General features: G+C 47.0%; 1 protein-coding gene across 2 annotated transcripts in view; it reads left to right on the forward strand.

Moving 5' to 3' along the window:
- Positions 1-2,349: 2,349 nt before the first annotated feature.
- The window catches only part of LOC105485029 (protein kinase C beta), a 381,756-nt gene continuing 368,589 nt past the window's right edge, over positions 2,350-15,516 (forward strand). Inside the window, exons 1-2 of one of the 2 annotated variants that reach the window (XM_011747190.3) lie at positions 2,350-2,729; positions 3,743-3,774. In XM_011747190.3, the coding sequence (XP_011745492.1) occupies positions 2,557-2,729; positions 3,743-3,774 (205 nt within the window). In that variant the 5' untranslated portion in view covers positions 2,350-2,556. The remainder of the gene's footprint in view (positions 2,730-3,742; positions 3,775-15,516) is intronic. The other variant, XM_011747191.3, reaches the window with a different exon arrangement.

Here is a 15,516-nt window from a genome sequence, read left to right on the forward strand (position 1 = left end):
GCTGTCCCTTCCCCATTAGACTATAAGCTCCATGTGGGCAGGGACCTCTGTCTGGTTTGTTTAACAGTATTTGGAACAGCATGTAGTGGGTGCTTAATAAGCAATTTGTTGATTGAAAGAACAAATGTATGAGTGAGTGCAGGAATGTAGGCTCCATTTAGCTATATCTTTTTTTCCTAGATAAATCAGAATCTGGATATTTAGGTAAAATTCTATGACACTTGAATAATAATAATAATAATAATAAAAACCATTGGGCTAGCTTAAAAAAATAGAGCATCTGGAGCTACCACTTTGAGACCCCTGACCTACAGGAATCCGGGTCCAATGGGAACCACATTTCTCATCCTCAGTTGGTGCAATGCCTTCAAGAACCAAGTGGCTCTTCTCCATCCACAGCCCTTGCATCCCCAGGCCCTGGCGCCATGAGGTACTGTTTGTTGTTACAGACCAAAGTCATCCAGGGCACTTCATTCAAAAGGCAGGATGTGGACTGTGAGCTTCCAGCTCATCAGTTCAAAGGAAAACTACTTCAAGCAGCAATGTCTCCTGGGATGTTTTCCCAAGCCTCACTGGGAGGTGGTGGGGCCTCTTAAAGGACTAATAATAGACAGGCACATCCAGTTTCCCAAACATGTCAACCTTAAAAGTGAATGCTATTTTTTCCTCCTTACCTTTGAATTACTATGTAGGAGAGGGACATTCTATTATTGTAGCCCTTGCTCTCGACATGCTACCTAATAATGACTTACCACTTAGCAGCTTCCAGGCAAAATTGTCATAGTGGGACCTGAGCTCGTGCAACTCCAGCCTGCCCGCCTTCATCCACCACTACTCAGGTTTATCTCTTTGTCACCAGGATGCTTTGTAGTCAGGCCAGCCCAATCACCATTCAGCAACGGTATGACTGTGGGTGTATCTTAATCACTCTGAACCTCCCCATCCTTATCCATAATGAAAGTTACCAGATCTACATAGCATTGTCATGGGGGCTAAATAAGACAGAACAAGTACCTGATGCCCATCTCAATCACTTGATATTTATTATTAAACACCTACTGGGTGTGAGTGGGGGTAAGGAGTGCCATCCTTTAAGTCTTCATTCATTCACTTATTCATCCATGCCTTCACTCAATCAACCAATATTTACTGGGCTCTTGGGAGGTGTCAGGCACGGAGCTTGGTGCTGGGCGACATGGTGGTGAGCAACCCCCCTGCTCTCACAGAACCTAGGTCTGGTGAAGGAGCTCACGGTCTAATGAAGCTCTGCGTTCCCAGAGTGGAGGACATGGTGGCTGTGGGTATGTTTAGGCCTTGTGCATGAACAGGGCGCTAAATAACATTGAATTACACATTGCAGACAATTATTACCCTTTCAGTTACCTTCAGATCACATCAAGGGGAGAGTCCTGGTTTGATATTAATGTCTTTAACACTCCTGTAGCATTTATTAATTTCCTCTCTTAACAAATAAAAGATGACTTCAGTCGAAGATGCTTAGGGCAGATGACGGCACCTGGAGATATTTTGATAACATAGATACCTCTTGCTATTCAAACTCAGATAGACCAAAAGAGACAGGTTTTCCCCACCCCCCGCCAGAGGGTGCACAAATACGACCAGAATTTGTGAAGTCGAGTCAGAAATGAATGAAATTTGGAAAATAATGATCTACTGAAATCCTTCCCCCCCACACTGTTAACCCTATGTTACAGTTGGGGAAACGGAGTCTTTTTGTAGAGGGGATGGACAGAAGGTAGGGAGTTCTCTTCCAAACGTGCAGGCGGCAAGCAAAGCCAAGAATCTTCTTTGTGGTGGAGTTAGAGATATATAAAATAAAGATCGCTCCTCCCCTACCTCTGCGGAACGTGTATGTGTATGTGTGTGTAAGTGTGTGCGGCCACAAGCCTTTCCGAATGAGTGACAGCTGGAGCCCATCCCTCCAGGAGACGCGTGCAGAATGACCAATGGGATGGATGGGGGTGGATGGGTACCAGTCTCCGCAGAGGCCGGGGTGGAATTCGCTGCGCCCCACCCCTTCCACCCGCTCCCCTTCGCCCCGTAGGTCCTTCCACTCTCGCTCCTCCCCGGGGCACATCTCTTGAACGCAGCCCCGGGGGCCGAGCACGGGGTGGGGTGAGGGGCGAGGCTTGGGTCCGGCGACCCCGGGCTGCGGTCCCATCGCTGCAGAGCTGCGGCTGTGGACGCTTCGCCGCGAGGCCCACCGCCGCCGGGGCGCGGATATGTAAAGCAGCTGGCGGCGCTGGGCGGGGCCTGGACGAGATGCAAATGAGGAGGGCGGGACTGGCCCGGGGCTCCGCCTCCCTCCCCCGCAGCTGGGGCCAGCGGTGCCAAGCGCAGCTGGACGAGCGGCAGCAGCTGGGCGAGTGACAGCCCCGGCTCCGCGCGCCTCGGCCGCCAGAGCCGGCGCAGGGGAAGCGCCCGCGGCCCCGGGTGCAGCAGCGGCCGCCGCCTCCAGCTCCTCCCCGGCCCGCAGCCCGCGGTCCCGGGGCCCCGGGGCCGGCACCTCTCAGGCTCCGGCTCCCCGCGCGCAAGATGGCTGACCCGGCTGCGGGGCCGCCGCCGAGCGAGGGCGAGGAGAGCACCGTGCGCTTCGCCCGCAAAGGCGCCCTCCGGCAGAAGAACGTGCACGAGGTCAAGAACCACAAATTTACCGCCCGCTTCTTCAAGCAGCCCACCTTCTGCAGCCACTGCACCGACTTCATCTGGTGAGCGCGCGCGCGCAGGGCACCTTTCCGGGCCCCCGAGGGCAGCGCCGCGCCGGGGACCCCGTCTCCGCGCCCTCTGCGCCCTCCGCACCCCGGGACCCCGCGTCCCCGGACTCCCCGCTCCGGACCCTGCTGCCTGGGACTCCCGAATGGACAGTCCTGCGGTTGCCCTGTCCCCACCCCGGTCCCAGACGGTCCTCCGCGGGGCGCCTCCTGCCCTCTCCTGCTCCCAGGCGCCTCTAGAGCGCCCAGGGGCAGCGTCGCGGGCGCCTTTGCTCCACCTGGCTAGGAGCGCGCGGGGTCTGTGCCTGCCCTGGAGGGCAGCGCCTCGGGTGCTCTCTGACCCGGGGTTCCCTATCTCTCCGCCTGCTTCCGGGCGCGAGGAGCCCTCGCCCCCCACCCCTTGTTTCCGGAGGGCAGCGCCCTGGGTGTCCTTCTCTATCTCCCTGCGGGCATGGGACATCCTTTCTCCCTCCTCTTTGCCTCCGAGCAGCGCCCTGTGTTATCTCCCATTGCCCCTTCCCGAGGGCCTGGGTTCCCCTTTCCACTCCTCGGTCATATCACTGCGGGCCCCTTTCTTCCCCGGTCCCTTCAGTAGTGGGGCATCCTTTCCTCCTTCCCAGTCCCCCTCCCAGGGGACACCACCGCCGCGGGGTCACTCTCGCCCTCCCTCAGAATGCGTCTTTATCTCTTCTCTTTTCCGGAGGGTGCTGGGGCATCTGTGGGCAGATCTACTGCCTGCCTTCAGCCCCTACCCCGGGAAACGCTCCCCACTATCCCGCCACCTGGTGGTCGCAGCCTTCTCTCTTCTGCAGGAGTGAAGGGAGATGGGGGTTACAGCCGAGCTCCCACCTACCCCCACAAAGGCGGAAGACTCTTGGGCACCCGCCTGTGGCTGGGAGTTTGCACCTGGGGTGCAGAGGCAGGGAGGAAGGGGGGTGACTCTGTGGGGAACTAGCTGGAGGCTGGGCTCCCCCGGGCTGCCTGACATACACCTCTTTCTGCTTTTGCAGGGGCTTCGGGAAGCAGGGATTCCAGTGCCAAGGTAGGCTCTGGGGCTTTGGGGATGCTATTTGTGGGAAGAGAGGGCGAAAAAGACTTTATAGAAGTTACTGAGTTAGGCAGAGAGTGAAAGAATTACGTTGGTCAGAGTGACCTCCCAGGCTAGGAATTCTTCACCACAACAGGGTCCTTTTAAGGGGTGTGTGTGTGACTGGGGCCGATGGCGCTGGGAGGCTTACATGCCAAGGAAGTGCACCTACCCTTCCTGCCTTCCCTGCTCTGGAAGAGTCAAAGCAGCCTCCTGAAGCAATCCTGGCATGGTCAGTTCTGCTGGGGGAGAAAGCGTCTTCCCGGGACGTTTCTGGGAGAACCTGTCCCTCTTAGTTCCTCCCCCTTTCTCTGCCCATGTCCCTTCCTTATCTCACCCAGGGAGGTTCTGCCTCGCCCTGCCTTGCAGAGGTCTCCGCAGGTGGCTGCTGCTCCTCTGCAGATGGTACATCCCCTAGAAAGACGACTGTATTTGTCTCCTGGGCCTCCTCTCTCTCTGAAAGAAGTAGTTCCAGAGGAGGTGTTTCTCAGATCCTGGTTTAAATCACCCTATCTTCTGGGTAGAAACAGAAAGGTCTCCAGGGCACTGGTTACCTGAGTTCTTGCATCTGGCTTGAGATCCTGGACCCTAACTAGGGGTATCCAACCTGCTGGTGGTGACTTGATCACGTGTAAGGTGCCCCCCTCCCCCGTCTTTGGGGATCCTGTCTGAAAGACAGATTACAAATTGGCTCTCCAGGACCAAAAGTCACGCGCAGTTCTGTGTAGCCCTTAGGGTGTCTTATTTGTGAATTTGATGTGAACATTTTAGAACCGGGAGATTTCACATGCACATCCTAATTTCCAACTTTAATTTTGCTGAGAAATCGTCTGACTTTCGCGTGAAAACAATCGTTTGGAGCTGAGAGCCGTTGTCGTAGATGGGGAACAGCTTTACCATTTTGTCTCAGTTGATCGCAGTTGGGACCACTTCATCCATTTCTGGCCCCTGTAGGCATTTAAATTTGCAACCTCTCATCTGGAAAGTTTGTGTGTGTATGTTTGTTTTTTTTTTTTTTTTAATTTTCTCTTAGGCTTGGCGAGATTGAGTTTGGTAAGAAACAGTGCATTTCTGGGTTCTGGGGTATTATATCTTTAGGGGCAAATTGACCACCACCCTGGGGAGCTGGGTTTAAATCAAAAGAAAGTATTTGAGTGTGGAAGAGTCTGACATGTGATTTAGCACTGACTGACAGTTTTGTGGCTGCACCTCCACCCTCCAGGGAAAAGTAAAGTGATCCCTAGTGAATGTAGGTGGCATCATCAGTGGTGCAGAATGTTTGCTTGCTGGCAGCGTGGCACTGTGCTCCTCTGAGACTTGTGCATACTCTTCTGAGATCGAGGCCCCAGTGGGCTCAGTGAGCCCTGCCAACCTACGCAGCCTCTCTTACCAAGATTTGGATCCACTGCCCCACACCAGAGGACTCCTCAAGTCTTTTTAAGTGGCAACAACTTAGGCCCTGGTGCAAACAAGTTTGGACTGTTTTCTAGAACTTTGACCCCTCAAACAAAACACCAATAGTGTCTTGGTGCTGGAATATGTAATTTCTTCTTTGAGGTTGCCTTTCACTTCCATGAATCAGTTTCAGTCTTTGTCTCTTGCTGAGGCCAGGGGCGATTTTTAAACATTTTTACCACAGCTCTTCTATGCCACCTGCTGTGTTGTTATTGATGGATGGGAAAGTCACTTTGGAATGTGCAAGGCATGACACATCTGAAATAGGAGATCCTCTAACTCAAAGTCTGGAAGATAACAGGACTTTTTTGATGTTATGAGAAAAAGGCAGAATTAAAGTTTGTCATGAAATATGGCCACTTTAGAGATAGGAGTGCCTTTTTTTTTTTTTTTGACAGAGTCTCACTCTGTTGCCCAGGCTGAGTACAGTGGTATGATCAGAGCTCACTGCAGCCTCAAACTCATGGGCTCAAGCGATCCTACCGCATCAGCCTCCTGAGTAGCTGGGACTACAAGTACACACCACCATGCCTGTCTAATTTTAAAACAACTTTTGTAGAGAAGGGGTCTTGCGATGTTGCCTAGACTGGTCTTGAACTCCTGGCTTCAAGCAGTCCTCCCACCTCAGCCCCGCAGTGTTAGGATTATAGGTGTGAGCCGCTATGCCCCTCTGGAGTGTCTATTTTTTAAATTGCCTTTCTTTTTCTCCTCCCTGCCTCCTGACCAAGAGGCAGTGTAGAGAAGTGGGCCTGTGCACAGGCTACCAGGCAAGTCCCTGTCGGTCTGAATCCTGGCTTTGAGACTTCTCAGGCGTATTACTTAGCTTCTCTGTATTTCAGCCTCCTTGTCTATAAAACGGAGCCAGTAACAGTACCATAGTGTGGCTGAGCAGCTCCAACTCATTGCAATATCCAAGATTCTTGGGCCAGAGCTTGGCACAGAGTATGCTCAGAAAATATCAGCTCTTATGATTGTCCCCAGACTACCCCAATGGTGGGGCAGCTGGTACAAGAGAAGACTGGCTCTGCAGGGTTGCTTTGCTATGGAACTGCCTGCCAGGTAAGAGTCAAAATTCAGCCATGAACTTCTGGTCACTCTGTGTAGCTGCTTTGACAGCATATTCCATTTGGGCAGGAGTAGGGAGGAGTGAGGGGAGGGGCAGATTGGCAGTCCCTGAAATTGAGATGTTTAGAATGGGAACATACAGGAAGGAGGGAAATTTATCCCTGGTACTCAGCATTGCCTGGGGACTAATTCTGGAACCACTGAGGAGTTCCTTAGTATCTGATTGTTCTTGGTACCAAATATTTCCTCTGAAAGTGAATCCACTTACAATGGAATCAACAGTTTATACAAAACACATAAGGTTTTATGATCTCACTTAAGTCAGCAATCCAGAACCCAGGGCCTCAAGTTCCTTTCAGTTTTCTGCTCTGCCATCCCTGCGGAGTGACAATTATCTTCTGGTCCAAGAAGGATGCTAGACTGTGGAGTCCTCCCTCACACCCTTCTTTCAGCTAGCAGGAAGGAAGAAAGGGGTAAAGAAGGGCAAATAGCACATGCTCGGTGTCACTTGGGGAAGCTGCTCAAGATCCTTCGACTTATATCCTATTAGCTAGGGTTTAATCACATACCCACACCTTGCTGCGAGGGAGCATGTGGGAAATGTAGTGTTTATTTCAGGCAGCCACTATTTAGAGGATGTTTCCATTTCAAAAATATAAGCAGAGAGAGGATATCGTCTCTGCCACTCCGGTAGGAGGTATGTAGGATGATCTCAAGGCAAAGAAACCATTGAGAGTTACCTTCATGCTCTATATGGAAATTGGGTACACTGCTATGGGTTGGGAGAGGAAGGATGGAAAACTCATAAACCACAGGAAATTATGGATTTCTACGTGCTCAGGGGAGCTTAAGAATCGATTTTCTTGCTTTTGTATGATGATAGGACAAAACTTTAGGTTGACTGCCACATAATTTCTCCCTTTTTGTTTCCACTCTGTCTATTTCTTATAAAACCACTCTCTGGGAGGTAATTTAAGAATGTATTTGATGACAGGGAACTGGGGCTGAAGATCCCTATTGTAAAATTGCCTAAATTCTAGAGTAGAAGTGGAACTCCTTTGACAAGCAAGGCAGATTTCTCTCTATGGCATTATTTTTTCTTTTCCTTTTTTTTTTTTTCCAAGACGGAGTCTCGCTCTGTTGCCCAGGCTGGAGTGCAGTGGCACCATTTCAACTCACGGTAACCTCCATCTCCCGGGGTTCAAGCGATTCTTCTGCCTCAGCCATCCAAATAACTGGGATTATGTGGGATTACGGGGGCCCACCACCACACCTGGATAATTTTAATATTTTTACAAAATTATGTAGAGATGGGGTTTCACCATGTTGGCCAGGCTGGTCTAAAACTTCTGACCTCAGGTGATTCACTTGCCACGGACTCCCAAAGTGTTGGGATTACAGGCATGAGCCACAGTGCCGGCTGTCTCTATGGCATTCTTTACAGGAACTTAGGACCCGCATTTGAGCTTTAATGGTAATTAATTAATTCTACCCAAGCCATTGGGTAGAATGAGACTTTTATTCTCAGAAGACTTTATAGTTTGGTAGCGAGAAAAACCTTCTTCCTTTTTTTTTTTTTTTTAAATTTTGTTCTCAGAGACAAGGTCTCACTGTGTGGCCCAGGCTGGAGGGCAGTGACATGATCATAGCTCACTGCAGCCTCAAACTCCTGAGCTCAAGCGATTCTCCTGCCTCAGTCTCCTGAGTAGCTGGGACTGCAGGTGTGTGTCACCACACCTTTTTTTTTTTTTTTGAGACGGAGTCTATTCTGTCATCCAGACTGGGGTGCAGTGGCATGATCTAGCTCACTGCAACCTCCACTTCCCGGGTTCAAGTGACTCTTGTACCTCAGCTTCTTGAGTAGCTGGGACTACAGGCGTGTGCCACCATACCTGGCTAATTTTTATATTTTTAGTAGAGGTGGAGTTTTGCCATGTTGGTTAGGCTGGTCTCGAACTCCTGACCTCAGGTGATCTGCCCGCCTTAGCTTCCCAAAGTGCTAGGATTACAGGTGTGAGCCACTGAACCTGGCCAAATATATATTTTTTAATTTTAAATTTTTTTGTAGAGATAGCGGGTCTTGCTTTGCTGCCTGTGCCTGGTCTCAAACTCCTGGCCTCAAGCCAGGAGTCTCATTCTGCTTTGGCCTCCCTAAGTGTTTTTTGTTTGTTTTTATAAAGGAAGTGAATTTGGTAGAAATAGGCAATGAAATATAGAGATTTGGAATTTGTAGCAAGGAGTTGGAGTCCAGCAGAACTGGGTATATATCTGTGATGGGCCGCTTACTCCATCTGTGACCTTGGGCAAGTCATTCCCCAGTAGCAACCTTGGTCTCCTCATCTGTAAAATGGGGATAATAGTACCTAACTCGTAGGGTTATGGTGAAGAATAATGAGGTGGTGCATGAGAAATAGCCACAGCAAGTATCAATGACTCTAAGTGAGACCATCAGTGTTACTTGATTCGCAGTAGGAAACTGTGTCAAAGTGGGACAGAGTTCATTCTGGAACTTGTTAAATGACTAGGCCTCTTTCATGTACTTAGATAGTTTCTCTTCTTGGCGTATTTCTTCCTGGATATTGGGTAACACCAATGAGTGCTCAGTTCAGTGTCTGGGCCCAGAAACCCAGGCCTGGGTAGCATTGTCTTTTCTTCTGAGAAAGATCTGAACCTGCCATGGACTCTCTAGAAAAACCCCAGTGCACAAATTTTCTATGAAAAGCTAGAATTGATGATTATAATGAGTAAGTTGGCTCTTCTTTTTCTCATGTAGATTAGAAAACATGTTTTTAAATCTTCTAATTGAAATTATTCTTAAAAAACCCCAAAGCCTGACATGACTCCGACCACAGTTGTTTTCATCAATATCAATTCTATCAAATCAAATATAAGTTTATTTTAGTGTGTAGTTAGCACATGTAGATTAGAAGAGTTTGCACTTTTTTATACCGCAAAAAATGAAAGGTTAATTTTATTTTATTTTATTTATTTATTTATTTTTTTGTTTGTTTTTTTTTGTTTTTTGAGACGGAGTCTCGCTCTGTCGCCCAAGCTGGAGTGCAGTGGCGCAATCTCGGCTCACTGCAAGCTCCGCCTCCTGGGTTTACGCCATTCTCCTGCCTCAGCCTCCTGAGTAGCTGGGACTACAGGCGCCCGCCACCGCGCCTGGCTAATTTTTTGTATTTTTAGTAGAGACGTGGTTTCACCGTGGTCTCGATCTCCTGACCTTGTGATCCGCCCGCCTCGGCCTCCCAAAGTGCTGGGATTACAGGCGTGAGCCACCGCGCCCGGCCAATTTTATTTTCTATGAAAAGCTAGAATTGATGATAATGAGTAAGTCAGCTCTTCTTTTTCCCATGTAGATTAGAAAACAGGTTTTTAAATCTTGTAGGTATAATTATTCTTAAAAAACCCCAAGTCATGACATGGCTCCAGCCATTGTTGTTTTTTTCAATATTTACCCTATCAAACAGAAGTTTATTTTAGTGGGTAATTAACACATGTAGATTAGCATAGCATACGTGTATTTATATAACAAAAAATGAATCAAAGATTAATTTTATTTTGGGCAGTGTTCCCTAGAAATGTGTAATATGACCTCATGCACTTCAGGTTGAATTTTCTTAGTAAAATCATAGAGAGGGCCATTTTTTCAAAAAATCACCAAGTCAGGCTGCAAGTTTAGAGGTTGCTTCTATTGTTTCACTTCTCTTTCTTCCCAGAAGCAGACCCCAGAGACCTGTGAGCCAAACTCCACTCACCTTTTAGCTTATTCTAAATGTGTCCTGCGGGCTTCTATGTGAATAAAAGGCAGAGGTTTTTTGACTTTGTGTTTGATGATCTGGCTTTTTTCTTTTTTTTTTTTCCACCTGAAGAGGGATTTCAGGCTCAATGTCCCAATCGAAATAAGAATCTTTGAGTGGGTTAACGCTGAGTCTTAAAAAGGAGGGCTGATTTGTTGGATAGGCAACAGCAAATTCATTTTTCACTGTGGAGCACTCAGGAGGAGCCTGAAGCTTTGTCACTGGGCAACAGAACGTCTTTCTAAGTAGATATGGAAAATATGACCTTTGAAAATCTAGATGACATGATATACAGATTCTTAGGAAATAATTTTTAAAAAATATATTATTTCCGAGCACTAATGATACTCCAGGTACTGCCCACAACTAGATGCAGCATGTTTATAGTGTATCTAGGCCAATAAGAAAGAAGATATAGAAGAAGGCAATTGGTCAAAAAATTAACTGAAGGTTTGAAAATAGTTTTATATACATGTGTCCTGTTGGAGTCCCTCTTTTCTCATCTCTGCTTATCCTTCTGTCTCTGTCTCTCTGTTTCCGCCTCTCTCTCTCTCTCTGTCTCTCTCTCTCTCACACACACACACACACACACACACACATATATGTAAGTAGATGAATATGTCGGCCGGGCGCGGTGGCTCAAGCCTGTAATCCCAGCACTTTGGGAGGCCGAGGCGGGTGGATCACGAGGTCAGGAGATCGAGACTATCCTGGCTAACATGGTGAAACCCTGTCTCTACTAAAAATACAAAAAACTAGCCGGGCGTGGTGGCGGGCGCCTGTAGTCTCAGCTACTTGGGAGGCTGAGGCGGCAGAATGGCGTGAACCCGGGAGGCGGAGCTTGCAGTGAGCCGAGATCCGGCCACTGTACTCCAGCCTGGGAGACACAGCGAGACTCCGTCTCAAAAAAAAAAAAAAAAAAAAAAAAAAAAAAGAATATGTCATAATTTTCACAATATGCATCTTCTTTTGCTACTTTTCAGATACAGGTCATTAAATTACTAAGTATAATTTAAGAGCTATGGTCTGGTCTTTTAACTATGCAGTTCAATTAATTCTTGGGTAGATAGGGGGATCTGCTGAAAAGTTTGTCTCTGATTGATGCCTTCAAAGGTAAGTCCTTTATATTCTGGCATTTGCTCTAATAACATGAATTCTTTGACTTCATTCATCCAATCTCCTCAGTGAAATTGTGTGAAATTCCATAGATAGAATGTTAGCCTTTTTACAGAGAATACAACATCCTCAGTGTTTACATATGGCATTTGGAGGTGTGATGGCTGCTTGAAAATCCAGTAGGAAATTCGTCTGTTCACCACATACATTCATTTATTCATCCATCCATCCCTCCATTTGTCCATCCATCTCTCTTTTCATCATCTATCTGTTTTTCCATTTATCTATTTGTCCATCCATTCACCCATCTTTCCATTCTCCTTCTAAAAGTTCTCTCTCTCTCTCTTTCTTTCTTTCTTTCTTTTTTTTTCTTTGCTTTAGATGGAATCTCACTCTTTCACCCAGGCTGGAATGCAGTAGTGCGATGTTGGTTCACTGTAACCTCCGCCTTCCAGGTTCACTGAGTGATTCTCCTGCTCAGTCTCCCAAGTAGCTGTGGTTACAGGCTCGTGCCACCACACCCAGCTAACTTTTGCATTTTTAGTAGAGACAGGGTTTCACCATGCTGGCCAGGCTGGTCTCTATGACCTCAAGTGATCTGCCCACCTCAACCTCCCGAAGTGCTGGGATTACAGGAGAGAGCCACCATGCCTGGCCTCACTGGTTAAGTTCTATGTGTCAAGTTCTATGTGTCAGGAGCTATTTTAGGTGACAAAATATGATGATGAATGAGATTGAGAAGATTTCTGTTGTAATGGAGCTTATGATGTAGTCGGGGGAGACAAGACATTCTACAGATCGTTGCACCCATATTTAATCTCATTTTTATTAGGTACTTTGAAGAAAATGCACTGGGTACTAGGAGAATATATAATGGGAAGCTAACTTATGTAATGGCTGGGGATACAGTCAGTGGTCTGGGAATTTAAAAAAAAAGCCCAACTTCTCATTCTCATTTTCTGAGGCAACTGGAGAAAGTCTGAGTTGTCAAGGAACTACAGCTAAAAATCTGTATTGTAAAACTGCCTATATCTTGGATAATATATGCAACAGGGCTGAAGGCAGTGGCTCATGCCTGTAATCCCAGCACTCCAGAAGGCCAAGGCAAGAGGATTGCTTGAGGCCAGGAGTTCGAGACCAGTCTGGGCAATATAACGAGACCCTATCTCAATTAAAAACAAAACAAAACAAAATATGTGCAGGAGACTTATCTTTGTGACATTCTATGGAGAAAGCCTAAATATTTATTTGTATCATGGCTGCAAGTAGGATGAGTAAGTATTTGGTAGAACTAGCCTGTTACCTTGAGATGGCTTCTTTCCCAGTTTGACAGAGAACTTCATCTCCTCTTAGTTAATGACTCAGATAATGAGCTGACTTCCTTTTTGTTTAGGGTTTGCAGTTTGAGGTGGCTGTTCTAAAGAAGAAAAATCAGACAATTTCAGAGGTGGAGGAGCAAGTCTGGGCCAATAAATAGAAAATAAATAAAAAGAGAGAGCACAGCATTTCAGTGAGAGGCTTTCTGAGCTGAAAGTCAGTTTTCAGGGGGCACAAGATTACTCACATTGCCTCCCAAATACCTTCCTCACCCTGTGTCCATCTCTGATATATTACAACTCTTCATTCCTTTGACTTGGACAGTATTTTCTCTTGTTCAGAAGATACTTTGTAAGTAGTTTAACAATAAACAGTGTTGACTCACTTACAGAGAAAGGACTTTTGTCAAATCTGTCTTTCTGATTTCATTAAGGAGAAAGTCTCAGTTGGTATTAATATGTCTTTAACACCCCTCTAACACAAATCTGGGCACTTAGTAGATATCTGTTGAATATTCTTTTTTTTGCATTATAAATGAACTACAGGGAATTATGAGAATATAAAAATATGGGCCAGGTGTGGTGGCTCATGCCTGTAAACCCAGCACTTCGGGAGACTGAGGTGGGTGGATCACCTGAGATCAGGAATTCAAGACCAGCCTGGCCAACATGGTGAAACCTCTTCACTACTAAAAATACAAAAACTAGCTGGGCGTGGTGGCGTGTGCCTGTAGTCCCAGCTACTTGGGAGGCTGAGGCAGAAGAATCGCTTGAACCCAGGAGGCAGAGGTTGCAGTGAGCCAAGATTGCACCACTGCACTCCAGCCCAGCGACAGAGACTGTGTCTTAAAAAAAAAAAAAAAAATCAGTTTCTACCTGTGAACCAACTTTTTTTTTTGGGTCAGCAGTGTTACACTTTTACCTAATGTTGAGCCTGGTTCTGTTCTACCCTGGGCTTGATTCTGTACTGGCTGTTCCTCCTTGTGAATAGAGAAGGGAAGTTCAGTGTCTTTCCTGGAAATTTTTGGTGTTGTAAGGATGCTTAGTGTTCTAGAGGGTTGAGAGGAACAGCAAGGACAGGATCTGGTAGAGACGGCAGCTTTTATTCAGAAGTGCTAAGCTGTTAATCATTACCATGGTTGTTATTACCTTTTAATTGACATTTGTCCTGCTTGTTTGTGGTCTCCTGGGCATCTCCTTCCCCCTCAGCCCACAGGCAGAAAGTTGCCCTACAGAGTCAGGAGGAGAACTCAAGCCCAGACCAGAGAGCTCTGATCCACTTTTATTGGGTCTTGGAACTGGCTAAGTCGATGGAAATTAACTGGTTCAAGATATGCAACATCATTAGTTCAACCATAACTATGTTCCTGGGGTGAATTCTAGCTTTCTTTTTCTTTCATCTTGCTACTTCCCAGAGACCAGACTTTGGGCCTCTAGGGAGGGAGTATCAAATTGGACTTGAGAGTTCAAGCTCAAATCTGACCTAATTTTAAATCCTGGTTCTGCTTCTCCATGTCTTCATGACCTTTGGGTGGGCAAAATATGATCCTGCCTCTATCTATCTATCTATCTATCTATCTATCTATCTATCTATCTATCTATCCACCCACCCATCCACCCACCCATCCAGCAATCCATCCATTCATTCATCCATCCATCCATCCATCCGCCCATCCACCCAGCCATTCTTCCATCCATCCATCCATCCATCCATCCATCCATCCATCCACCCACCCACCCATCCATCCAGCTATCCAACCGTTTTTCCATTCATCTAATATATATTTATTGGGGGCCTACCACATATCAGGTACTGTTCTAGGCAATGGAACTAGAACAGTGAATAAAACAGCATCACTGACTTAATGGAATTTACATTCTAGTAGAATAACAGTGATAAGTAAATAACATAGAACAGATATATTGTATAATGTCAGGTTGCCATATGGGCTTTGAAGAGAAATAAGACACTGTCCTCACCCTTAAAGATCTTCCTGGTCTTTTAAAAGGAGAACAGCACATGGCCAATTAGTTCTGAGACATAATGTAAAGTGCTACACCAAGGGTGTAAAAACACTTTGGATGGCATCCCTACTCCTCCTCGGACCGGTGAAGATTCCACAGAGGAGGTGACATTTGGGAACAGTCTTACAGCAGGAGTGGGAGTTCCCAGATTGACAAGGGGATGAGGGCAGGGGAGGGTGTTTCAGGCACAGGACAGGACAACGCAGTTGAGATAGTGAGGAGAGAGAATAGGGCATATGCAGGGAACAGGAAGAAGAGGGTGTGAGGGAGGAGCAGGTGGGAGACGAACGTCACATCAGAGGGGTTGGCCCCTGTGAAGGCAGTGTAGTGACTAGGAAGTGGTTGTTGTCACTGTTTTAAAGTGGGATGTGTGGGGGTGAGTGAAATGGCCAAATGTTTGAAAAAGAGGAGCATGAGATGCCTTTGGCAACAATACTTGCCATGACTCAAATCCTGAAATTCCAGGCCTGCAGGGATGGAAGTCAGGCAGGAGAAACTAAAATGGCCATTTATAAGCAGTGGGGGTGCCTTACCGGAGCACCTTGGGGCTGTTGCTATTTTTCACACCCTAAAGAGACATTTGGAATTTCATGTCAGTCGTATTGTTAATTGTTCTATTTTGAGGGCGGTTACTAGGTTATTTTTATGGTTCTATCAATAGGGATATCTCTCTTCACTGCATCCTTAGACGTGGAGGGCCGTAGAAATGAATTTTCCTCTGAAAGGCATCCTCCCACTCCTTCTCCCTCTCCACTGCTGTCACCCAGTGGGTACGTGTTTATTGAGTACATGCTGCACATGGTGGTGAAGAGTTGGTGTTTTGGAGAAAGAAAGACTTCGGTTTAAATCTTGACTTCTTGCCGTGGGACCTTAAGCAAGTTACTTAACCTCTTTGAGCTTCTGTTTTTTCATAGTTA

Source organism: Macaca nemestrina, chromosome 18, assembly GCF_043159975.1.
Source record: "Macaca nemestrina isolate mMacNem1 chromosome 18, mMacNem.hap1, whole genome shotgun sequence".
NCBI lineage: Eukaryota > Metazoa > Chordata > Mammalia > Primates > Cercopithecidae > Macaca > Macaca nemestrina.